Genomic DNA, 15,899 nt, shown 5'->3' on the forward strand with positions numbered 1-15,899 from the left:
GATGCTAATTGTGTTTATGTTAATTAACGGTCAATTACCATGAGCCTGACAGTTATTTGCCTGACAATCACCGGTTGACAAAATTTGGTGACCACCACAGCCCTACACATGACAAATAAAAATAAGAAATAAGAATATTTATTATTATTATTATATTATTAAGAACACGAGAGAGTAAGAAGCTATACACAGGGTCGGTTCCAATACCATATTTTCAATGTGCAGGAATACTGGAGTGATAGAGGTAGATATCTACAGTGTCAGGGTAAGGTGACTAGGCATCAGGATGTATGATTAACAGGGTAGCAGCAGAGTTAATGAAGATTGTATGTGTGTAGAATCAGTATAAATGTGTGTGCATGTTATGTGTGTGTTGGAGTGTCAGGGTGCGTGAGTGCGTAGAGTCCTATTAGTGGGCATAGAGACAATGCAAACATTTAAATAAATACAAGGGTCAAACTGTGGAGCCATTTTGTAAGCTATTTAGCAGTCTCATGGCTTGGGGATAGATCCCTTCAGGAGCCTGTTTACATGTGGATTCAATGGTAATACAAGCAAGTGGATGTGTAATTACACATTCCTTGTTCCAATTGCGTAATAACTGATAGCACTACAACCTTGTTACATGTAATTACATACTTACACCAATGTGATTACATCGTCGTTACTACAGTCATTACTGTGTATTTACATAGTAATAGGGGCAACTTAATGTAAAGATTTACCCACTTGACTAATTAAGCCTCTATAAAGGCTGACTTAAACTTTGAATGGAAGGTTTTACTTTGTGTTAAGATCGTGTCACAGACTACATAATCACATAGGTAGGTAGTGTGGTCAAAGGGGACAAACTTGAATCAACATATTGTGTTTTTTGTTGTTGTCCAGTATCACCCATGCTGGTACTGTGCCCACAGCTAACATTGTTATTCCCTGATTCCATTGGTTGTGAAAAAACATGCACTTGTTCAGTATCCTATCTATTTTCACTGCCTTACCGAGACTTGTTGTACTTTGTTTCCCAGTCTCCAACACATTACCCATGGCGAGGCCCGTGAGTGGCTCCCTCTCGGGGAAGGTAGTTTTGCCGTGCCAATTCTCCACCATACCCACTACCATGCCCGCCATCAACGCCAATGGCACCACCCCCAGCACCGACTACCTGCGCATCAAGTGGACCAAAATTGAAGGGGAAAAGGAATCCACAGTGCTGGTGGCCCAAAATGGCAAGATTAAAATAGGCTCCACCTACAGGAACCGTGTGTCGGTGCCCAGCCACCCAGAGGATGTGGGGGATTCTTCTCTGACCATGGTGAAGCTCCGAGCCAGCGATGCCGGCACCTACCGCTGTGAGGTCATATACGGCATCGAGGACACGCAGGACACGGTCAACCTCAATGTCAACGGTTGGTGTCATCTGGGTTTTTTTCTGTCTCTTTTCACCACTGTTATTTACGCCTCTCTAAAATGTATAAGAGGTCGAGTGAAGGTTAACCTTATAACAGTATGCCTAGTTCAGTCTTGTGTGCTATTGATTTATTGTTGTTGTCATGACGCTTATATTTGGCATTAACGGTTTTGCTGATGCTTACTTAATCCACGCTCAAAACATTTACAGCTATAAGTATAGTCAGTTTCTCTGCTCGTTCCCTTATGCTGGAGCAAAAATCCTCTCGGCACATTGACACCCTGGTAAGTTAATGAGCCAAGCTTTGAATGTAGCGGGCGGTGGCGGATACGTTTGAGTGACAATTCAAAGCACTTTCCTTCACTGTGCCAATCAGTAAAGATGAAATGAAGGAGCACGTGTGTTGACTGGAGACTAGGGGTTTCCTGCATTTTGTGCCACGGGCACACATTCTCACTAGAGATGTATCTCGTATGGGTTTTCTTCAAGGCCGTTTCTGATTGTAAACAGTGCGTAGTGGATGGGCTCGTTGAGCCTTCTCATCAGGACAACTGCATGATCAGAGCAAAGACACACACATAACGGGCAGTCATCGATAAGGTGTTACCATAAAAGTTTAACCTTGCTGTTTATAGTCCATGTTCCAAGTTGGTTAGAACAATTCCATAGCTATGAAATCTGCACCGTAGTCTCATATTACCATATCAGTCTGGTAATATGAGACTACGGTGCAGATTTCATAGCTATGGAATTGTTCTAACCAACTTGGAACATGGACTATAAACAGCAAGGTTAAACTTTACCGCTGATTACCGCGCACTATCATTTAACTTTGTAGGGAACTGTGGTGTAAATCTTAACTTAATAAGCCTCTATTCCCCCATCTTTATTTTGGGAGTTACTTTATCTGGGAGACATAGCTCCAATTTGGGATATGTTGAAAACAGGTGTGGGTTGACATGGGATAGCTTTGGCTTTCACAGAGACCCAACCGCTCATCTCTCCAACTCGCATCAATTATAATCAAGGCATCAGTCAGTCAGCTTACACAAATATGGGAAGTCAGGGCCATGGCATTGTCTTTAAATCATCCAGAGTTATCTTGTGGTCATTGCCGAGGATTCTAGTAATCTTCCACTAAATTGTAATATACTGTATCATCACAAGAAATGTAGACCCTGATTTATTTCACACGTGTGCTATTTAGCCTTGTTCACACTGCAGTCCTTAATGCTCAAATTGTTTTTGTTTTTCAAATCCGTTTGGGAATACTGACTGTACAATCAAAAAGTGACCAAATCGGATTTGTGTGTGTTCAGAGAGGAGTAATTTGCTGACATGGCTACGCTAGGTGTCATAGCAATGGCGAGTGAGGGGGCAGTAGTGCAGGCCGATATCTCAGAAGTTATGTAGCAAGCTAAGGTGACAACAATGCCTGCCATGGACAGAATCAGATTTGTATCTGACTTCAAATCATCTACGAAGGTGGTTTGAAATGTGGCTTGAAATATCCTATTTTTGTCTGTTCAGACTGCAGGAAAAAGAACAGATTCGAATTGGATATGCAAACATTTTGATCTGTTTCACTTCAAACTGCCAACGTGACCAAGGCTTTTAGACATTACCCCTGATTCAGTTGTACTCTTTTACTTTTTTTTACACAGGACCTAATTTTGTCTTCATGTATGTATGTGTTTATTCCCAGGTGTTGTGTTTCACTACCGGGCAAGCACCAGCAGGTACACCATGAACTATGAGAGTGCTGTCCAGGCCTGCCAAACAATAGGAGCCTCCATTGCCACGCCTGACCAGCTGAAGTCAGCGTATGAGGACGGCTTTGACCACTGCGATGCAGGTTGGATCGCAGATCTGTCAGTTAGGTAAAAAGGAAAATGATTAATCTCCAAAATATCGGTATTTCTAAAACAAGAAATAGAAAGTTGGTTGCGATTTCAGTTTAATCCACCAGAAAAGACAGAACAAATATTGTGTTTAAGCTCAAATGTACTAATTGACAAAGAAACATTCAATTATATCATAAATAGGACCGGTGGAGTAATGTCACACACGCAGCTAACAAAAATATATGGAAATGTCTGCTCTACTCAAATTTACAACCAACTAATTGCTGTATTACTGCAAAAATAGAAGAGGCGAGTAGAAAGGGGAACAAGTAAGGAGCTTATCTTTTGGCCCTGCATTAAAGACCAAAATTAGGGAAAGAAAATTGCGATAAATAAAAAAGTATACCAGTTTTATTTAAGGACCAAAAAATTGACAGCTGTGCCATAGATATTGCAAAATAGTTGGGAAGAGATTTTCAATGTAGCGATTCCATGCCACATGGTTTATGAACTGATAGGGAAAACAACGCCAGATTCAAAACGTACAATTTTTCAATTTAAATTATTATGCTAAATTCTTGGAACCAATAGAATGCTATATATATATATATATATATATATATATATATATATATATATATATATATATATATATATATATATACACTGTATTCTAGTCCATTTGTGTCGAAGACAAAGTAGACATCTTTGGTTTAATCAGAAAAGGACTGGCTCCCAGGCTACTGGTAACTGGTTTTTACAGGGCATAAAGTATAAAACTGCTTGGTTTACCCGCTCTGCCATAGTTGTCATTGGCCTGAATGTGAACTGCACATATACTGAGATTGTTCAAGCCAGTGACAGTTCCAGCTGTATTCTAAATCACCTGGCAGTCCCTTTTGTCTTTGTCATCATTTTATGGTTTGAGGTTGACTGACACAATGACATTTCCGGTTGCAGATCAATTACATTATCTTGTCTTTTCTTTGCATGTTTAGATACCCAATCACTAGACCGAGACCAGGCTGCTATGGAAACCTGCAGGGGAAGCCTGGGGTGAGGACATATGGACCTCGAAAGGCCACAGAGACCTATGATGTGTACTGTTATGTGGACAAGCTGAATGGTAAGAGAACGAAATGTGGGACATAGTGGCCTAGTGATATATACAATGAAAATCTATGCAAGATCAGCACATCCAATGGAACCACGCACAGGTGCTCTGTACACTGGTGCTAGTTAGGGGAGAAGTGAGTTTCTATACACCTGGAGATGGAAAGAGGTGACAATGTACAATTTAAGTCTTTGTCTGGTATTTTAATGTAAGCAAGTAAATTCACCTGGTGTGGCATTTCCTCTCCAAATATTTACTGGGCTACTTCTTGTTTTGTTGACTGTTTATAACATATTTTGGGGTATGTAAATAGAAATGAGTGAAATGTACAGTAACTCTTATGTAAAAGAGTGCAAAGTGCCAAACGTTTTTTTTCCCCCTGACAATCACAGCAATCAACAGAGACAAGCTGTCAGTCTCTCAACATTGGAACAGGCTCTAAAAGGTTCTAAAAAAAGACACCAGAAACTGTGTGATAATGGGAGCTTTAAATGTTGCTGGCACCATAAAGGAAAAGCTTCAGAGCTGCCAATGCACTTCATCCACTCTTTGTGTATCCTCCATGCTGAGCCTGATGACAAATTGAACCTCAGTTGCAGCGTGCCCCGTTGCTCGTTTATAAGCTCTAACATCACTCATCAGGCTGCTAAACTGAAGGCACACTTTTAGAAAGAAAAGCGCTTTCTAAAACCGAAAAGGGTTCTTAGTAGGTCTCGATAGGAGAAACCTTGGTAGAAGCATTTTTGGTACTAGGTAGAAGAACCCTTTTGGTTCCAGGTAAAACCCTCTTTGGTAAAGGGTTCTACCTTGAACCAAAAAGGGTTCTCCTATGGGGACAGCTGAAAAACCCTTCTGGAACCCTTGTTTTCTAAGAGTGCAGGCGTGAGATTAAAGATATTTGGGCTACTCACATATATCCCCCCACCACATCAGGTTGAGGGTCATATGGCTAAGGGGATGTCATTCTGGATCATTGGATCAGTCAGCGAGGAGTACGATAATATCATTGGCATGTGTAACGGTGGTGTATTAGTGGTATTGATTTTTATGCAGTGTGACGGGGGGCCAGCTGAGGAGCAGATGTAGTTGCTCAAGTACGGTGTCTGTTCTGATGTGTTAGATTATGTTGTCCAAGTTAAACACACAAGCCAATAAGTGTTGTCATCTTCATTTAGTGGGAAACCTACATTTTGAAAGATTAATTTGACCACATTAACTATGGACTGCCACACCCACGGTGGGGGACCTAATGGCATGATAGACAGACTGTCTTTGTGAGTGCAAACACATAGTCAGCATTGCTAGCCCACCTCAGGATAATGGAATGAATGCTGCACTGTAGTCCCAAATGAGCACGTTTGGGCCCAGAGCCCTCCACAGCATTGACACTAGGTTGCAATTATGGGTCTATATCCCCCCCATATCCATATCGACTGGATATATTGAAGCACTGTCACATAGAAGTTTATGAAAAGGTAAATCTACATTCTTATAATAGTGAGGACTGAATTCAAATGTAGGTATAACTTAGTGTTAACACTATTGTTTGTGTAAGGAGTTACAGTTCAGTATTTCAGCACACTAGATCAGTCATGGCAAACATAGACTTTGCATGAAAATATCCTGATAATCAGTCACTAGAAAGTCGCCTTTTACATGAAACCCCTATTTGTCTCAGGTGAGGTATACTACGCGCCCGTGACCCATAAGATGACGTTTGAGGAGGCAAAGGAGGAGTGTGAGAACAGGAACGCCGTCCTGGCGTCGCCGGGTCAGCTCCACTCCGCCTGGAGACAGGGTCTGGACAGGTGTGACTACGGCTGGCTGGCCGACGGCAGCGCTCGCCACCCCGTCGCGGTACCCAGAATGCAGTGCGGCGGCGGTCTGCTGGGCGTCAGGACCATGTATCGCTACAGGAACCAGACTGGCTTCCCAGAACCCATCACCCAGCTGGGAGCATACTGCTTCAAAGGTAAACATACATAGGCATTTTACTGTTATATTCTCGTGAGCAAATGTTACATTTTGGATTTGAAAGAGCACTCTAAGAGCACACTATTCATAGAGTTTAGTATTTTTTGCTCAAGGCCAGCGCTGTGAGTAATTGTGATGTTACCCTCTAAGGGTGTAGCTCCTGCACCCCTCCCCAATACTCATATTTGCAGCAACCTCTCTGACACAAATAATGAAATATCTACAAAACAGCCTTCTTGCAATATAATGTCTATAACTCATCTTGAATCAACTGTCAGGTTTTTTGCATGGTCACTTTCGTGTTTCTTTTGTTTGTTGATGATAGAAGATGAAACACAGATGAAACACATCCCTATGCAGAGCGAAGGAAACAAACAGATGAAACACAGATGAAACACATCCCTATGCAGAGCGTTGTGTGTTTTGTGCTAGAGCTAGGCTATGTAGCCCAGCACAGTGAATTACTGACCTCACTGCATGTGCTTTTGGGTTCACCGCCCGTTACCTCTAGGAACCAAAATTGGGATTGGCTCACAGGAGTGTGAAATCATCATTCTAAACTCATGCTGCCTTTGAACTCGATGCATAGCTCAATCTGATACTAAATGGAAGATATATTTACCAATAATGTATTGGAGAGTCCGACACAATCATTATCTGTCCGGTTTTATCCCCTGTATTACTGTACTTCAAGGCAGGACACGTGTTTTTGTTTCCTTTCTCTGTGGTTAGCCTCGGATAACCACATTGGCGCAGTTGAGCAGTGAAAACAGTCACGTACTCCTTCATAAAATATACAATATATAAGCTGTTAAAATACTTCATAGTATACGGTCCCTTTAGAAAGTATTCACACCCCTTCACCTTTTCCACATTTAGTTGTGTTACAAACTGAATTTCAAATGGATAAAATGTAGATTTTGTTTTCCTTCAGATTTTTACAAATTAATAAAATATGAAAAGCTGAAATGTCTTGAGTATTCAACCTCTTTGTTATGGCAAGCTTAAATAAGTTCAGGAGTAAAAATGTTCGTAATAAGTAACATAATAAGTTGCATGAATGACTACCCCATCTCTGTACCCCGCACATACAATTATCTGTAACGTCCCTCATTCGAGCAGTGAATTTCAAACATGGATTCAACCACAAAGACTACGGGAGGTTTTTCAATGCCTCGCATGGAAGGGTACCTATTGGTACATTAAATAACCCTTTGAGCATGATGACGTTATTTATGACACTTTGGATAATGTATAAATAAACTCAGTCACTACAAAGATACAGGCTTTCTTAATTACTCAGTTGCCAGTGAAGAAAGGGACCGCTCAGGGATTTCACCTTGAGGCCAATGTTGACTTTAAAAGCAATACAAAGTGTTACGTTTGGGGCAGATCCAAGACAACACATTACCCAATACCACTCGTCATATTTTCAAGCATAGTGGTGGCTGCACTATGTTATGGGTATACTTTCTAATCATTAAGGACTGGGGATTTTTCAGAATAAATAAGAAATGGAATGGAACTAAACACAGGCAAAATCCTAAAGGAAAACCTGTTTCAGTCTGCTTTCCACCAGACACTGGCAGATGAATTCACCTTTCAGCAGAACCATAACCTAAAACACAAAGCCACATCTACACTGGAGTTGCTTACCAAGAAGGCAACGAATGTTCCTAAGTGGCCGACTTAGAGTTTTGACTTAAATCTACTTGAAATTCTATGGAAAGACCTGAAAATGGTCAACAACCAATTTGACAGAGCTTGGAGAATTTTGAAAATAATAATGGGCAAATCGTGCACAGGGGTATGAATATTTCAATAAATGTCAAAAAATGTCTAAAAATGGGTTTTCACTCTGTAATTATCTGGCATTGTGTGTAGATGGGTGAAAATGTTTTGATTTAATCAATTTTGAATTCAGGGTGTCACACAACAAAATTAAGAAGGAAAATATATTTAATTAGTTTACTCCAATTAGGGGAGGAGTGGTAGGTTAAGGGGGAAAATAATAAAGATGGAAATAATCATTTACTAAGAAAAAACATATGTATAGGGGATTAGAAATGATGCAGACAATTACATTGATAGAAGCCACAATCCATTAAAGCTGATCCACCCCCCCCCCAAAAAAAGTTAAATAAATCAAGGGGTATGATTACTTTCTGAAGGCACTGTACTTATCTGATCGAAGTTAGATAAACTGCATCTGAACATGACTATATCCGTGTGACTAAAAGTGCAGATACAGCACCTGTCAGCCTATCTCTCTCTTTCCTCCTCTTTCAGATTGTTTCGGCTGTCAGAGTTTCCCCTTTTCCATCGCTCTCACTTGGTAGTTATCGGAGCAGACGTTAGGTTAATGGACGAAGCTACTGGCCGGACTTCTAAAGCCAGTCAGCCTCGGTGACCTCTGACCTGGCCTTTCCATCTTTTTAAAAGAGGGTCAGCGAGATAAGCTGCCCCCTACCAGGCTATTGGGTCTCCCAGAGAGACGCTAGCTCTCCGTGTGATAAGTCCCCATAGGGTTAGGAGGTCACACAAACAGGGCACCCTGACCTCCCGCTTTGTGTATTCCATTTTAGCGCTCTCTGTGCTTTTTTGGTTTTGTTCTCACCTAAGTGCTTTTCAAGTAACCCCTTTTACATTGGCTGGAATTCTTCACAATTTCCCCTTGCAGGAACACAAAAACACCAAAGAAGATGTTGTATAAACATTAGTCAGTTAGATGAAAGAGTGGCAGAGGAGGAAAATGGAGGGATAATTGGTCCCTGGACTGGAGAAAACAAAGGCCCCAGTAAAAGTGACCGCACACAAACATCCGTGAGATAATGCACTCCCTCTGCTTTCTTATAGACCAGGGTCTATTTATACTGTTAGTGAAAAAAGTTTCTCAAGCCTTACATTAGAGATAGCCGCGTGGAGAAGGAGGGCAAGTACGTAGTAGTGAACAGTTGCCCTCTGCTTTACGCAGTCTGTGTCGCGCCACCGAGGAGAGGATACTGAAACTGTCACACTGTCTGTGCCTATGTCTGTACGGTATATGAGAGAGGGAGAGAGAGAGAGGGTGAGAGAGAGTGTGAGTGGAGAGTGAGAGTGGGTCAGACTTTGGGACAGGGTGAGAACAAGCAAGGATGTGCCTTCTGAACAATCAAGCTTTGATCCAGTCACAGAGCAGTCTGGGAGGAATTCAGTCTTGGTCTCTTAGCAGCTTAACCTCTGTTATTCATACAGTGCTGTAACTTATAGGGAGGGATCATAATTATGATTAGTCTTTTTAACATGAATACTGGAGTAGCAGCCCAAGTGACCACGAATACAAATAAATCTAAAAGTCAGGAGCAGGACCACAGGGAGGGAAACACTAGTAAACACAGAGACTGTGGGAACACAGGCATGGAAGAGACCAGAAGACAAGACTCAGGGCCACTCCACAAAACCACACCAGAAGATGCCGAAAAGTTTATATGCTGTTTAATTGACTCTTAAATGGCCCTGTGAATGCCCGTAGACACAGTAGGACATGTAAAATGAATGTTCAACGTGTGCACCGAAATAGAAAGCTTTGAAAATGACCTCACCGACATTATCTGCTTTAGCGAGGTAAGTTAGCCCGTGTTAGTGGTGGGAATGGGGGGAAAAGAACGTTCAGAGTGGATCAACATGATAATATTGGACTTCAAGATACCGTTTACGACCATTGCTTGGTAATGTCCACTCTTGTTATGGTCACAAGCCTCTGGGGGTGGATACTGTGCTCAAGAGAGTCCCCTCCATACCATTTCAGAATTATATAATTAGTTCTTAGAGAGTGAAGGTGAATTTATGGTTGGACCAGGGGTAGAAACAGTAGCTGTCAAAGCTTTGTGGGTAAGTCCCACAAGACAATGATGTCTCTTTAAGTGTCATGTTATCTCTAAAGACTACTTCTCACTCTAGGGTTCATACTGAAGTCTATACTGGCGTTGTGTTGCATTGAGAGTGGGTAGTGCTGTGTGAAACCTGGTGGACTGAGTGAGTTGGCAAGGTATAGCCAAGACAAACGTGCCATTCTGGTGCCAGCCAAGGAGCCTCAGACAGGAACGGGATAGTTTGAAAATAGAATGAAAGATCCCAGATTAAATAGTTATGTGGTCCAAAAATAAAACGCTGGGATATTAATTTACCGTCTATTACTCACTCTGATTTTATGTAACAAAGTATTTTTGGGCCTGGCCAAATTTTCCTATGCTGGTCATTGCTTATTTTGGTCTGCTGTTTTTTTTGACCTGGGGATTTATTTGACAGTAATACACTTTATTTATCTTTCTCTATCCTCAGCTTGGAAGAAGGGGATAAATCAGATGACGTGGGTGGAAGTGTCTGTGGAGGGTGCTACTACATCCCACCCCATGCTGGCCACATCCGCCATTGGTACCACCACAGCTCTCTCTCCCCTGGACAGAGGCAGCACTACTCAGACCCCAAGTTTTGAACTTGTTTCAGAGACCGGAGAATCAGCCGAAACAGTGGCCCCTTCGTCTATGTTCTCAACCAGCATGGTATCGCCTCGCCCCACCCCGGGAACACATGAAGGCGATCTTGAGGAGGTGACCTCGCCACACACCACTGCCGCTGCAAAACAAGAAGGTGACATTTTCACGACAACATCCTTCCCCGATTACAATGTTGATGACTTTGAGGAAAGCCCAAGCCATGTGGAGTCGGTCCCTCCCCGTGGAGACACGTTCCAAGCTCCACCCACAACAGGAAGTCCACATCCTCGTGATTCTACCTTTCCTGCTCCCCCTCAGGCCACTGCAGTCATCCAGGTAGAAGATGCCACACCTGAAGTGTCCGTAGATACCGCCGTGGACCAGCCATCGGGCACAGTGTCTGGGGAGAGATTGGCTGAGCCCACAGAAGAATCAGAGAATCACTATGTGATAGAAGTGGGCACAGTTCAGCCTGACATTCTTCTAGAGGCCTCTCCAAGCACAGAACCCATGTTTGCTCACGGAAGCGTAGAGGAAACCACCCTGGAAGGGATCACTGCAGAGATTACCTCTGACCTGATAGACGCCCAATCAGTTTCGACAACCGAACCAACTGAACCAATCACCACTGAGAAAACTAAAGATGAACCTGTTAGTACTGAGGACACTACATATGAGTCCAGTCTACGTGTAACTGAACAGCCGTCCAGTCTTGAAACCACAGACGATTCCACAATGGTGATGGCCTCCGCCACTCCAGATGCGTCTGTAAGTGGAACTACTTCTCAACCCTTTGATCATAGCGAAGTGGAGGCCACTGCCCCACCCACAACAGCAGAGGTCCTTGAGGGATCCCCTAATGCAGTCACCACTGAAACTGCCCCACCCACAATATCCACTGTCACTCCCAGTATGGTTGTGACCTTATTCACTGAAGATGTGGAGGGCAGTGGAATGAGTCCCGAAACCATCGTTGACCTGGGCTCCACTGCTGCGGTCACCTTGTCACCTACACCAAGGTCATCATCTACAGTGGCAGTAAATACTGAGGACAGAAGCACTCTTAGCCCCCACACTGATTCATCAAGTCCCGCTGGCACAACAGTGTACCCAGAAAGAGAGCCATACTCTGAGGGCCTTCATTCAACGACCCCCTCCCCAGACTATGTTAATGAGATTGGAACTGCAGGTTTTGTAGAGGGTACCCCACCCGTTCCGCCAACCCAAGCGGTGCATGACGATCCCTCAACAAGCACCTCTTCCACCACTGTCATGGATGAAGCAACCATGATTACCACCATCGTGTGTGATACAGAGCCCAACTCCGGCATGGAGACCACCACCCCAACACAATCAGGAGGTACAAGATCAGCAATACCAACAAAGTCATCATCAAAGCCTTTAGATGGCTCAGCAACTGATGCCCCGACCACACCCTCATCCCAATACTCAATCATACAAGTTGTCACTCACCCAGCTGAGACAGAAGGCGCTTCTAAAGCTGAGCCCACACAAAAACCTCTTCCTCATGATGTAGAGACACCAGCCATTCTGTACAAGGAGGATGTGAGTCAAACACAGGACCCACCAAGTGATCCCACTACCACCACTTCACATGCAACCGTGACCTCTAAGGAACCTTCCTCAGTGAACCCAACAGCAGCCGCCATTCTCATCGACAGTGAGACGTCAGTTGAGTATGTGAGCTCAGGTGATCAGGTCATTGAAGAGTCCAACGCTAACTTTCCTGAGTCCCTCAGTGAAACCTTGACTGAAGTCCAGGACACCACCACAGACATCGATACAGAGTACTTGTCATTTGCTCCCTTGATCTCCTCCAGCGCTCCAGCCACTGTGGGCCCAGATGGACTCCCCATCCAAGTTATCAACATCAATGCCGACGAGCAGAAGCAAAACGAGTCAGGTAAGAAGAATACCTCTTGTTCACTATATTATATGATATAGGCTCGACATTTTAGGTAAATGTTGCTCTGTAACAATTCAGAGTTCAGTGACCTATATAAAGTTTGTTATATAAAGGTCAAACTCCAAGTATCTCTCCAGATGATGTCTTTTCCTGACATTAATCTTGTCTGCATGAGTTAATTGCGGTAGATATAGTTTGCTGTATGTCACCTGGAAAGACCAGTACTTTCTGTATTAGGATTAGGCCTATTACATAGTAATGTGGTGCATAAGGACTAGTTCTTCAGATCAGCCCCTGCCTGGGATCCTTTATGTCTGCTCTGGTAGGAGGTCAGATGTGTTACTGTTACTGCTGTGTGACTTCAACTTGATCACTTTCAAACTGTTGACTTGCCAAAAAGCTTATTGAAAACATAAGCATAGTACATGTTTTGGTTTTACTGTGGAGAGCAGCTCTTTATGTTTTGGCCTAGGCCCTATGTGACAGAGAGTGGTTGTCTGTAACATAGGCATGTGTTAACACTTATAGCATACTGTGCTGCAGCTCTCCCCCAATGCACATGGATGTACAGTAGAGGGTTTTTTGGCAGATACAGTAAGACCATGTGCTGTCCAGGGTCCTGAAGTGGGGGTTTTGACTCTCAGCCAAGGAGAATGCATGTGCTGCTCTCTCTTTCTCTCTCACACACACAGACATACAGACATACGCATACAGGCTACATCAGCATCTGGTTTGGTTGTCGTTCATTTCAGTACCTTTATGGAACATATCCCATCAGGTTTTCTCCAAAGCTTACACCAATCATAATTTTAGCTATAATATTTATAGTTTTTTGGCTTTGCAAATGGTGAAGCTCTCCTCTTTTGGAATACGCTAACAGTGTTCTGATTTAGCATGGGTGCTAACTATGCTAGATGATTGAACACATCTTCATGGGTGACAACACAGTTAGCTATCTAGTTTATCATGTATCTCTACGTGATCAAAAACGTTCTTTTGGTATTTGCTTTTCATTAGTCAATTGTTGATATCGACCCAAATCGTTTTGCATGTCAGCAATCATGTTTTTAAGATACATCGCTTTTAAAGTACAGAAATACAGCCGGTATGATTGTCATTACAGAAACAAACACATTAAAATACTGTAGAATGAATATGTCACAACCAAATCTCTATCTTTTATGTAAATGGGATGTTACAGTGCATTTGGAAGGTATTCAGACCCCTTCACGAGGTGACAGAGCTCCAGAGTTCCTCTGTGGAGATGGGAGAAACTTACAGAAGGAAAACCATCTCTGCAGCACTCCACCAATCAGGCCTTTATGGTAGATTGGCCAGACGGAAGCCACTCCTCAGTAAAAGGCACATGACAGCCTGCTTGAAGTTTGTCAAAAGGCACCTAAAGGACTCTCAGACCATGATAATCAAGATTCTCTGGTCTGATGAAACCAAGATTGAACTCTTTGGCCTGAATGCCAAGAGCTTGAAAGGATCAGCAGAGAAGAATGGGAGAAACTCCCCAAATGCAGGTGTGCCAAGCTTGTAGCCTCATACCCAAGACAACTCAAGACTGTAATCGCCGCCAAAGGTGCTTCAACAAAGTGCTGAGTAAAGGGTCTGAATACTTACGTAAATGTTATATATCAGTAAAAAAATGGAATATACATTTATATACATTTTGCTTTGTCATTATGGGTGTAGATTGATGAGGGAGAAAACTATTAAATACATTTTAGAATAAAGCTGTAATGTAACAAAATGTGGAAAAAGTCAATGGTTCTGACAACTTTCTGAATGCACTGTAATTTAAGGATCCGGGCACTTTTTAGTCATTTCACTTTCGCCAGTGATTCATTTACTCATTCTCGTTGTGTAGTACAGGGGCTCTGAAAAAAACATATGACATATGCTCAAAGAATACCCAAAATGCATCCTTTTAGAAATGGGAACACTCTCAGTAGAGTGATGCAGGTCTTTAGGCGATTGTACACATGAAATGGTCTGCAACGTTATATTCCATTTTGTGCGAATCAAGCTATTTCCACTATTCAGCTGTTCCATTCTCTGTGTAGCCTGCTGCTAGAATGGATTGAGTGGTAACAACCAAATGTCATTGGTAATAGTGAGAGGTTCGCATGTCTTGGCGGTATGGTTATTGAACCTCTGTAACCTTTTCACTCATCATTGTTAACGATTCATTCAGGATTATCCACAATCATCGTAGCATCCACATCAATATAGAAGTGTTTAGAAACATATTATATTCTTATTTACAATAAAAGTGACTTCAAAATGACACAATGGATTATTTACATTGGGCACAAAAGTATCTGAAACACAACCAAAACTAACCGTAAATGTATCCAACAAATTTGTAGTCACAAGCTTGATGAGGTCATTACGTGCTAGCAATATCGGACCATATACCAATTTTGACTAATCGATTTATAAGAATCTTTAGGGGTGTCAGTAATTTTTGAGAAAAAATGCATTAATTGTTCAACCAAATCCCTGAGCAATTGTATTCATGTCGTATAATTGTATATTGGAGCAAACAATACACATGTAGCTCAGTATATGAGGTATTTATTTTATTTCATACAGTCATTATTGCTCATCTTTATCAAGGGTGTTAATCATTTCAAACACCACTGGACATCCATCATTCCCATAATTGAATCACACATTTCAAAAACCCATTTCATAGAGAATGTTACAAACTGGACTACACTGTATGTAGCAACGTATTTTGAAGAGATGGTGATTGGGTCTAAATAGGTGTTTGGTAGTCTAAAATCAGTGTACTTGTCTTTAACGGCCATTTTCTGAAAGTCTCTCCCCACACACTCTCCCCACATGCCAACAACGTTTTCTGCATTCTGCATTCACCAAATTGTGTGTGGTTATCCTTAGACATAGTCTCCAGACGTGCATAGAGAATTGTTGATATGTAGTCCTAAACATTTTTGGGGGATGACATTTGTCTTCTAAAAGATACACCAAAAATGCATTTTTACCTACCTTTCTTTAGTATTTTACTGCTGGAAAGATTGAAAAACCTATTTATCCACAATCTGCTATGTATACATTCAGTCCTAGAGTACCTTAACAAAATGAAACCAACATATTTAGGCTGACTTCATCCAGTGTTCAGAAT

The 15,899-nt window shown here is 42.2% G+C and overlaps 1 protein-coding gene across 1 annotated transcript in view; it reads left to right on the forward strand.

The window, feature by feature from the left end:
* Nucleotides 1-1,042: 1,042 nt before the first annotated feature.
* Nucleotides 1,043-15,899, forward strand: part of LOC124034887 (versican core protein-like) — a 49,171-nt gene continuing 34,314 nt past the window's right edge. Inside the window, exons 1-4 of the mRNA XM_046348290.1 lie at nt 1,043-1,406; nt 3,114-3,288; nt 4,251-4,378; nt 6,045-6,338. Of these exons, the coding sequence (XP_046204246.1) occupies nt 1,043-1,406; nt 3,114-3,288; nt 4,251-4,378; nt 6,045-6,338 (961 nt within the window). The remainder of the gene's footprint in view (nt 1,407-3,113; nt 3,289-4,250; nt 4,379-6,044; nt 6,339-15,899) is intronic.

The sequence above is a fragment of the Oncorhynchus gorbuscha genome, linkage group LG05 (assembly GCF_021184085.1).
Source record: "Oncorhynchus gorbuscha isolate QuinsamMale2020 ecotype Even-year linkage group LG05, OgorEven_v1.0, whole genome shotgun sequence".
Lineage (NCBI taxonomy): Eukaryota > Metazoa > Chordata > Actinopteri > Salmoniformes > Salmonidae > Oncorhynchus > Oncorhynchus gorbuscha.